Source organism: Malurus melanocephalus, unplaced genomic scaffold (genome assembly GCF_030028575.1).
Source record: "Malurus melanocephalus ecotype Western Australia unplaced genomic scaffold, MMel_1.1 scaffold_567, whole genome shotgun sequence".
Taxonomy (NCBI): domain Eukaryota; kingdom Metazoa; phylum Chordata; class Aves; order Passeriformes; family Maluridae; genus Malurus; species Malurus melanocephalus.
The window spans coordinates 169,680-178,601 of NW_026623799.1; the positions used below are offsets into that span (position 1 = coordinate 169,680).

The 8,922-nt window shown below is 55.3% G+C and overlaps 2 protein-coding genes across 2 annotated transcripts in view; both read left to right on the top strand.

Moving 5' to 3' along the window:
• The window catches only part of PMF1 (polyamine modulated factor 1), a 4,488-nt gene extending 2,442 nt beyond the window's left edge, over window positions 1–2,046 (top strand). Inside the window, exons 4-5 of the mRNA XM_057382446.1 lie at window positions 102–297; window positions 614–2,046. Of these exons, the coding sequence (XP_057238429.1) occupies window positions 102–297; window positions 614–667 (250 nt within the window). The 3' untranslated portion in view covers window positions 668–2,046. The remainder of the gene's footprint in view (window positions 1–101; window positions 298–613) is intronic.
• Window positions 2,047–2,280: 234 nt separating this feature from the next.
• On the top strand, window positions 2,281–4,058 carry BGLAP (bone gamma-carboxyglutamate protein). Its single transcript, XM_057382445.1, has 4 exons — window positions 2,281–2,774; window positions 3,337–3,381; window positions 3,625–3,691; window positions 3,802–4,058. Exons 1-4 carry the CDS (start codon window positions 2,714–2,716, stop codon window positions 3,932–3,934), a joined length of 306 nt encoding a protein of 101 aa, XP_057238428.1. The 5' UTR covers window positions 2,281–2,713; the 3' UTR covers window positions 3,935–4,058.
• The last annotated feature ends 4,864 nt before the right edge of the window (window positions 4,059–8,922 follow it).

Sequence of the window (8,922 nt, forward strand, 5' to 3'; positions counted from 1 at the left end):
AGCTGCAGAGCTGATCCCAACTGGCAGCAGTTCAGCCTCCCATCGGGGTATGTGGGGCTAACACCGGGCACAATCTGCTCCTCACCCCATTGTGTCCCCAGGAGACCCAGTGGCATCCCAGAGGAGGATGTTCGCAGCACCCTGGTGCCATACCTGCTGAAACACCGCTCCTACCTGCGCCAGCTGCTCAGGGACAAGGAGGAGGAGAACAGGAAGGTGGCTGAGTCCGTGCTGATGGGGAGGGAAAGRATTGCAGAGCTGCAGCAGCTGATCCAGGCTCGCCAGCAGGCATGGCAGGTAAAAACTGATCAAACCAAACAAAACTCCTTGTAGCACCCATCTCAGTGGGGCCTGGAATGACATTCAGACCCTCCACTTCTCCAGGACCTCCCCAGCAGCCAAGTCCTGCTGAAACTTTAGGCCTGGGCATTTTCTCTGGAGGTCTCAGGTGCTTTTCCCTGTGCAGTGAGCGGGATGTGGGAGGTTCCCAGTTTATTGTTCTGTACATGCAGGGGACAGCAGTGTGTGGACACACTTAGCCCATTGTCCACCCTGAGCATGGCAGGATGGCAGAAGCATCGTGGCTGATGTCCATGGGTCATTTTCYTTCCAGGCAATCAGTAAAGAGCAACAAGAACTCATCATGACGTTCAAGGAGCCCCAGTGAGGCTGCAGGATCCCACAGGCTCTGCAGGGGCAGCTCATCATCCCAAAGCACCCATGGGAAAGGGTGTGCACAGAACCCAATCTGAGAACCACCCATCAGGCCACTGGAGACTACAGAGGGACTGGAATGGCTGCTGGACCGGAACAGTTTGATCAGATTTGGTAAAGAAACAAAAAAAGCCATTGGAATCTTCGGAAATAGATGGCAATTCCCTGTTTCCTGCTCAGCTGGATATAGAGAGTCCCAAAGTAGGTCTGTGCACTCATCTGCTCCCTTAGTGCTGTGACAGGTCTGATTCCAGTTTCCAAAGCCACATTTGGGGCTTTGTAGCTATTTTAGCTGTGTGTTAGACAAAATTCAGTGCCTTAAGCCCCAAGCCAGGCTGTGCCTGGGCCCGAGGAGTCTGCGAGCAGCTGAGGGCAGGTCTCAGCTGACACTGCCCATGCTTGCAGATTCATTCAATCTGTGTGTTCTCAAACCCCTTCCTATTGCAGATGTGCTACACGAAGTTCCTCGTTACCATTCTTTCTGTTTTCCAAATGATTTTCCTGCCCTGCTCCCCTCCTGGCAACCTGAGGGATCCAGGGATCTTTTCAGAGGTTGAAGCAGCCCTGCCTTGATTTCGTGGGCTTGTGGCACAGGATTTTAATGTTTTCCTGTGGAATCTCTGGAGCCAGACTGGTTTTCCCCACCCAGAGTCGTCTGTTACCACGTCATCACAAGTTTGTGAGCCAGGGAAACAAAGGCTGACGGGATCTCCCTGGCAGAGCCCCACCAGAGCCTCCAGCATGAACAGGTTGTTCTCAGGGCTGGGCAGGGAATGAGGAGAGTCCCCCCACACCTGATGAGGACTGAGAGGGCTTCTGAGGGCAGCAGATTTCCTGCTCTGCACCCCAGGGAAAGGCTGTGCCCTGTGACAAACGGGAGCACCACGCCCCAACCTCTGTTTGCAATTAGAGCCCGCGGCAGCGACAGTTTCCCCTCTGCCTCCCCTGGCTGCTCTGCAATCTCAATAAATTGGAGCTGTTGTTCCCAGCTTGGCTCCCACCACGCACTTGGCCAGCGTACTCTGTGTTTTATGGGTTTGTTTGACAAAAGCTCTGGTTCAGCATTTCTGTCCTMCTCCGCCCCAAAGCCTCCAGTTCCGCTTGTCAAGACGGTGCTGGGGTTTATAGGACCTGAAAGTGGTCAGGATCCTAAAGAGGAATGTCACTCAGGGACTCCTACTGCCTGGAGCCCTCCTGGRGTTAAATAGGAGCAAACTGGGTGTGGGTGAGTGCCTGAGCACTGCTGGGGTCTGGAGGAGAGGAGGATGTGAAAGGATGGATGAACAAGARGTTCTGCTGTGCTGGCAGCCCCACTCCCCTGCACAGGGCTGAAACTACACATTTTTTCCTGGTAAAGCCCCTTTTTGGGGTTTTTAGAGGTGCCGGATCTCTTTGAAGTCCTGTTTTTGGGAACAGCTGCTGCCCTGGCCATGCAGCATCTGCCCATGGCATGTGGCAGGGAGGAGCTGTGTGGAGACCAAGGGCAGAGGCTCTGATCCCCCTCCTGCAGGGACACTGCACGACAATGCCACAAAAGCATGTGCTGGTCCCACAAAAGTGGGCCTGCTGGCCCTGCACATGGAGAAAAAGCCCGAAGGTTTTGGCAGGAAAGTCTCCCTGTGGCACAGAAGGTGTTKGGATCCAGCAGCAGGAGCTGGGAGAGGGCAGGGGCTGACTGGGGAGCGCCCCATCAGTGCTCCATCACCCRTCCCAGTGCAGACCAGTGCTGCCAGTCCAGCAAGGCTGCAACCACCAGCAAATCCCCCSTGGCCCAGGGCCACWCTTCCCTCCCTTCCTTCCCTCCCTTTGCGGGCTCTGGCCGAACACGGGGGGACCAAGTTCATCCCAAACCACAATTGCCGCCTGTGCCGGCAGCTCCGGCCGTGGCGGATGTGCTGGAAATAACCCTGGAGGGGCCGTGCCCCCCTTGCCAGGGCTGCTGTACCCTATAAAGGCACCCTGGCACCCTGGCAGTGCAGCCCAGCGCAGGGGAGGCACCATGAAGTCCCTCGTTCTGCTGATGATCTTGGCTCTGCTCAGCCTTGGTTTCTGTCGCAGAGGTACCGGGGTGTGCAGGGCTGATTGGGACAGTGGGGACAGTTCTGTGCCCCAGGAAGGGCTCTGGAGGGAACAGGGCTGAGCCTTAGGGTGGGGGGACACAGGGCTGGAACAGGGAGATGGGGAGCAGGGCTGGTGGGGACAGTGGGGACAGTTCTGTGCCCCAGGAAGGGCTCTGGGGGGAACAGGGCTGAGCGTTGGGGTGGGGGGACACAGGGAGATGGGGAACAGGGCTGATGGGGACAGAGGGGGCAGATCTGTGCCCTGGGAAGGGCTCTGGAGGGAACAGGGCTGAGCCTTAGGGTGGGGGGGACACAGGGCTGGAACAGGGAGATGGGGAGCAGTGCTGATGGGGACAGTGGGGACAGTTCTGTGCCCCGGGAAGGGTTCTGGAGAGAACAGGGCTGAGCCTTGGGGTGGGGGGACACAGAGCTGGAACAGGGAGATGGGGATGCTTCGGGAGATTGGGGACCCTCAGGGATCTGAGCCCCAAAAGGAGCAGGGTGAGGGCAGAGCCCACGTGGAGCTTTCCTGAGCCCACCCACCCCTCTGTGTTATTTACAGCTGCCGATGGCTCCGCCAGCACCGAAGACTCGCCCAGATCCGAAGGTGAGTGACCACTGCTGCTGGGCCCTGCTAGGTCAGGGAGAGGGGAACACGACCCCCCTGACCCCGTTACCTCAGGGAGAGGGGGACACGACCCCCCTGACCCCAATACCTCAGGGAGAGGGGGACACGACCCCCCTGACCCCAATACCTCAGGGAGAGGGGGACACAACCCCCCTGACCCCAATACCTCAGGGAGAGGGGGACACGACCCCCCTGACCCTGTCACTGTCACTGTCCCTGCAGCCTTTGTCTCCAGACGCGCCAGCGCTGAGGTGGTGCAGAGACAGAAGCGGAATTACGGCTATGACAGGTAGTTCTGGGCCCCCAATTGAGGGGGTTCTGCTGGCTCAGCCCCTGCCCAGGACCCTGCAGCCCCATCAGAACCCCCCAGCACCCCCTGAGCCCCCCGTTTGTCCCCAGCGCTGCCTACRGAGCCCCGCGGGACCCGCTGGAGGCCAAGCGCGAGGTGTGCGAGCTCAACCCGGACTGTGACGAGCTGGCCGACCAAATTGGCTTCCAGGAGGCTTATCGGCGTTACTATGGCATCGTGTAGCCTCCACCAGACCCCGCTGGGCTGTGGGRCAGGGGCTGAGCTCCCCTAAACCCCCCTCAGCCCCCCTTTACACACTCACCCTCTCACCCTTGCTGTCAGCCCTGGAAAGAAATAAACGCAAATGGTGGAGCCAGTTCCTTTCTAACTGGGTGAGTGGGTGGGTGTGAGGCCAAAGGGATGTGCCCCGTGTCACCCCAAATCCCCCAAAGTCCCCTAAATCCCCCCAGGACCTTCCAAAGTTTCATAAAATTCCCCCAAAGCTTCCCAGGACCCCCAAAATTCTTTAAATTCCTTCCAAAAGTCCCCCCTCAATTTTCCCCAAATCCCCTCCAGGACCCCTCAAAGTTTCATAAAATTCCCCCAAAGCTTCCTAGGATTCCCAAAATTCTTTAAATTCCTTCCAAAACTCCCCAAAATTCCTCCAAATCCTCCCAATTTTCCCCAATACCTTCCAGGACCCCCCCAAATCCCCTCCAGGACCCTCCCAAAGTTTCACAAAATTCCCCCAAAGCTTCCCAGGACTCCCAAAATTCTTTAAATTTCTTCCAAAATTCCCCCAAATCCCCCCAATTTTCCCCCTAATTCCCGCAAATCCCCTCCAGGACCCCCCAAAATTTCACAAAATTCCCCCAAAGCTTCCCACGACCCCCCAAAATTCTTTAAACTCCTTCCAAAACTCCCCAAAATTCCCCCAGTTTTCCCCAATACCTTCCAGGATCCCCCAAAATTTCCCCAAATCCCCACCAGGACCCCCCAAATCCCTCTCGGACACCCCAAAATCCCCCCAAATTTCCCCAAAATCACCCCAAATTTCCCCAAATTCCCCCAAAATTCCCCTGGTTTGGGTGGAAGAACCGAGGCACAGGCTGGGTGCAGAGAGAGTGGGGAGAGGGACCCCTCTGGTGCCCAGCCCCGGTGGGGACAGCRGGGGAGTGACCACATCTGGGCAGTGACCACATCTGGAGAGTGACCACAGCTGCCCAGGGTCCGGGGCAAGGCCACAGTCCARGGATTGATGATGGTGGTGCTGTCCCATCCCTGTGCCGGCCCTATCTGTGTCCCTAACCCCATCTCTGTCCCCATTTTCATCCTCTTTCATCCCCATTCCTGTCCCCAACTCCGCAGCCATCCTTGCCCCCATTCCCATCTCCCTCATGCCATCACTCCCATCTTTGTCCCTGTTCCCATCCCCGTGATCATCACCATTCCTATTTCCATTCTCACCTCCCTCCCTGTCCCCATCCACACCAGATCAGCAGGAAGCATGTCCAAATGCTGCCAGTCCATTCATCATCTGACACAGTCAGGGGCTGAGCTCTTGGGGTGGTGGCAGGGATAAGGAAGGACCCACCTCCACTTTTTTACTGAAAAGTTTGGTCAGGAAAACGCATGCTCGAGAGTGACAGAAAATACACTCAGCTCCAGGGCTGCACAGACAGATGGATGGGCTGGGAATGACCACAGGACACCAAGTACAAACATCTGGTATTTTATTAAGCCAGTCGCTGTGTTCAGACCACGGTCAGACACCTGCCGAGAGCCCCAGCCCCTCCTCACCCCGCTGGGCCCCACATCCCTCAGTGAGAACGATCCCCTCTGGCTCTGCAAACCCCAGGAGGGCTGAGGAGAGGTGATTGTCCCTCGCCTCGAACAACTCAGTGCCCTCAGTGCCAGTGACACAGACATGTCCCCTCTGCCAGCCCGCCTTGGCCGCACCCTGGCCGGCGCTGCCGCACTCCAAGGAGGAAAAGAGCCCTAAATTGAAGATGCAAGACAAAACCCGAGGCATTGCGGGTGGCCTCAAGCCAAGCAAGGATGRGAGCAGAGGAGCTGCTTKGAACAGCCCATGAAACCATTGAGCAGAAGTGACTGTCCACCGTGGTGTGGGGACAGCCTCGGTCACCACAGATCTGCGTCCTCCCAGCGTGGGGTCACCCCCAAAACCCCCAACAGCTCAACAGAGTGGTAATGAAGAGAAAAACCAAACCCAAGAAACACACCGAAACACATGAAAACCCTTGTTTTCAGCCCACAAGATGGTTTTTCTGTTTGTTCTCCTTCCCAGCACAGCGGGCACTACTGGACTGGATTACAACTGCTCTGGGACGAGCCTGGAGTTGGTTTAGGAGCAGCACTGCAGGAAGAGCCACGGGTACAGGCTGCATTCTCCACTGTGCCTGATGCTCTCCTGAGAAAGCTCACGGTTCTGGCTTGGAGCAGGATGTTTGCTTCCACCCCAAGAGCCACTTCATACCAGCAACAACCATGCCAGGGGARGAACAGTGGCCCTTGGACAGAGCAGATCCGTTCAATTATCCCCAGGGAGAAACTCCAACTTATCCTGAGGGCTGGGAGTGGGGCTGGAAAGTGCCTTCCTTTAYCCCAATGCTGGGGATGACACGTTGATGCAATCACCCTGAGACTGCTCTGCAGCCACACTGCTCCCACACTGTGCAATCTCCCAGTTTTTCAGCTCTGTGTATCTCTGACAGGGGATGCAAACCCAAAAACCATTCACCAGGTCCTCAAGCACACTCTGGAGAGGAGGGTGGCACAGGGACCCTTCAGGTGCCCTCTTTAAAGGTCACAAGTCCTACCCCTCCAGCCCAGAAGGAAAGGTGCCATGGGGGCAGTCAGGATTCCCCATTGCAAGGTGAGGGAATCTTCCTTCCCCTCCAGGTATGCAAAACTTCAGGGAATACTAAACCAACCCCTCAGGGGACCAGAGCAGTGACTAAAGGATARTTGTGAGCAGCCCCTGCTGTGGACTCACAGCAGCTCCACAGCCTCTGGTTACAGAAACTGAGTTTATTTACTTTTGTTCTTAAGCTGTGTACTGTGCCCACACAAGGCCTCAGTGACTCAGGACACGGCTCCTCCTCAGCTTGCCCAACCATGCAGCACTGGGCTCCAGCTGCCACCCTAAATGAACCCAAACACTTGCCATCAGCTGAAACACTTGCCATCGGTGAGACAAGAACTCCCTCTGGGCTGCTGCTTTACCTGTACTGCTCTGCTCTGCCCTCAAGATCCAAGCAGGACCTTGGAATGCTCCACTCAGAGTTAAACTGAGGACTGCTCCCAGCTCGCCACTGCTTTGACACAGCCCAGCAAAGCTTCTCTTCACCAACCCCAAGTGCAGCCAAAAGGGTGACACTGAGACTCTCAGGACACACACACCAGGCTCAGCCCCACTGACCCCCAGACTCTTCTGCTGTGCTCAGCAGCCAGGACTGGAGGGGTTTCTTCAGCAGCAGGAAAAAGCAGAGCACACGACCTYTCTGTGCCCCCCAGCAGACAAGGAAGGCTTCACATCAAGAACAGTTCCACAAGGCGATTCCCCTCTTTTTCCACCCCATCAAACAGAAATAATGAGCTACACAAACAAATGGCTTCAAATAAAACCACTGGAGGGAAGAGTGACTGTGAGCTTCACAACCCATCTCAGATCTCCAAGAACTCCCAAGGTGTGCCAAAGTCTCTGACCCACTGTCCTGCATATGACTTCTTGGCTTAGCCAAGCAAAGCACTGAGTTTCAAGAGAAGCCATAAAAAGGAAAATCCTGCAGGGAAAGCCCCTGCCCCTCACAACCAGCTGGTCAGCCTCCAGGGATGGACTGACATTTCCCTCTGCTGTGCTGCAAAGGAGCTGGAACTGGAATAGAAAYGAATCCTCTGGTACTTGTGCTGGTACTTTTAGTTTTCACCTGAAAACAGGGAACATCCTGCCTCTGCAGTACAGCATGCCATGCTTGGAGCCTGCACAAGAATACAGAACTCAGCTTCTCACTTTACCCTCTGGCTGTAGCAGCTTCTGGCTGGTCCATGTGAGAACACAGACAGGTAGAAGACTCCAGTGGTTTGTATTTGCATAGCTGCTGCTGGTTCACGTGGGTGGATGCATCTGTTCCGTGGGCACAAGAAGGAGCATCAAGAGACTGCCCAGCCCCTCTCCTGCTGCTCTGTGAGCAACCTGCAGCTTCATATCCGAGCACCAGCCAAGTGACAGTGTGTCAGACACAGGTTGCATGAGATGCTGTCGGGATGGAGGTGTGCAGGGTCCCTCACAGGTCACCAGTTCTTCCAGCATCCGTCCAGGTAGCATCAGCCCCCCCGTTTGGGATGCCAACAGCACAAACAGTCTGTGAACTCACTCCTCCTGGGCACCAGTGGTCGTGGCACTGCCTCTGCCAGCCCAGAAGGAAGAGAGAAAAGGGGACACAAACGCTCCAGCTCTGTCACCATCTCTAGTATGGCATTGCAGCAGTGGTGCATTGAACAACCAGCAGAAGATAATGGCTTTGAGATTCTCCTTCCTCCTCCGCACCCCAGTGAAAGATTTAGGGGGGAAAAAAAAAAGAAAAGATGAAAAAGAGGCTTTGGGTCCTTTGGAGACATCCCAGGGTTGCAGTGCTCAAGCCAAGCATTTGAGCCTTATTGGTGTTTAAATCCCACCCGACTCTTCTCTCTCTTCCAGCTAGTTCTGCTGGATTCCTCTTTTTCTCCAAGGTCTCATGCTGGAAGCAAAGTGGGACAGWCTGGGGATGGAGGCACAGAGTCCTGTAGCCTCCCTGGAGCAGCACTGTTGAGCTCGTGCTGCTCATGAAGCGTGCAGCTCCCAGGGAGAGTGGAGTGTGCACCGTGGGGCAGCTCCCTCCTCACAGGCCAACATCCCTATGCACTGAGCCCACTCCATGGGGGCCTGGGAAAGGAAATAAATATGCTTGTCCTAAGGAAAAAAAAATTATATTAAGAGCTTTCCCCCCCTTTTAAATAGCATAATTGTTTCCTTTTCTTTCTGACGTTGGAAGAGTATCCAGAACCCCAAGGGATCTCCTTTCTTTTTTTAATATTATTTATATATAAAAAACTGAGAATTAAAAGGAAAAACCCTTGAAAAATAATTAATTCAAAAGGGGCAGGGGGARGGGAGGAGGGCAGGGAAATACTATCCGCTTTCCTGTCCCCAGATTGCCAAACAAGAGCAA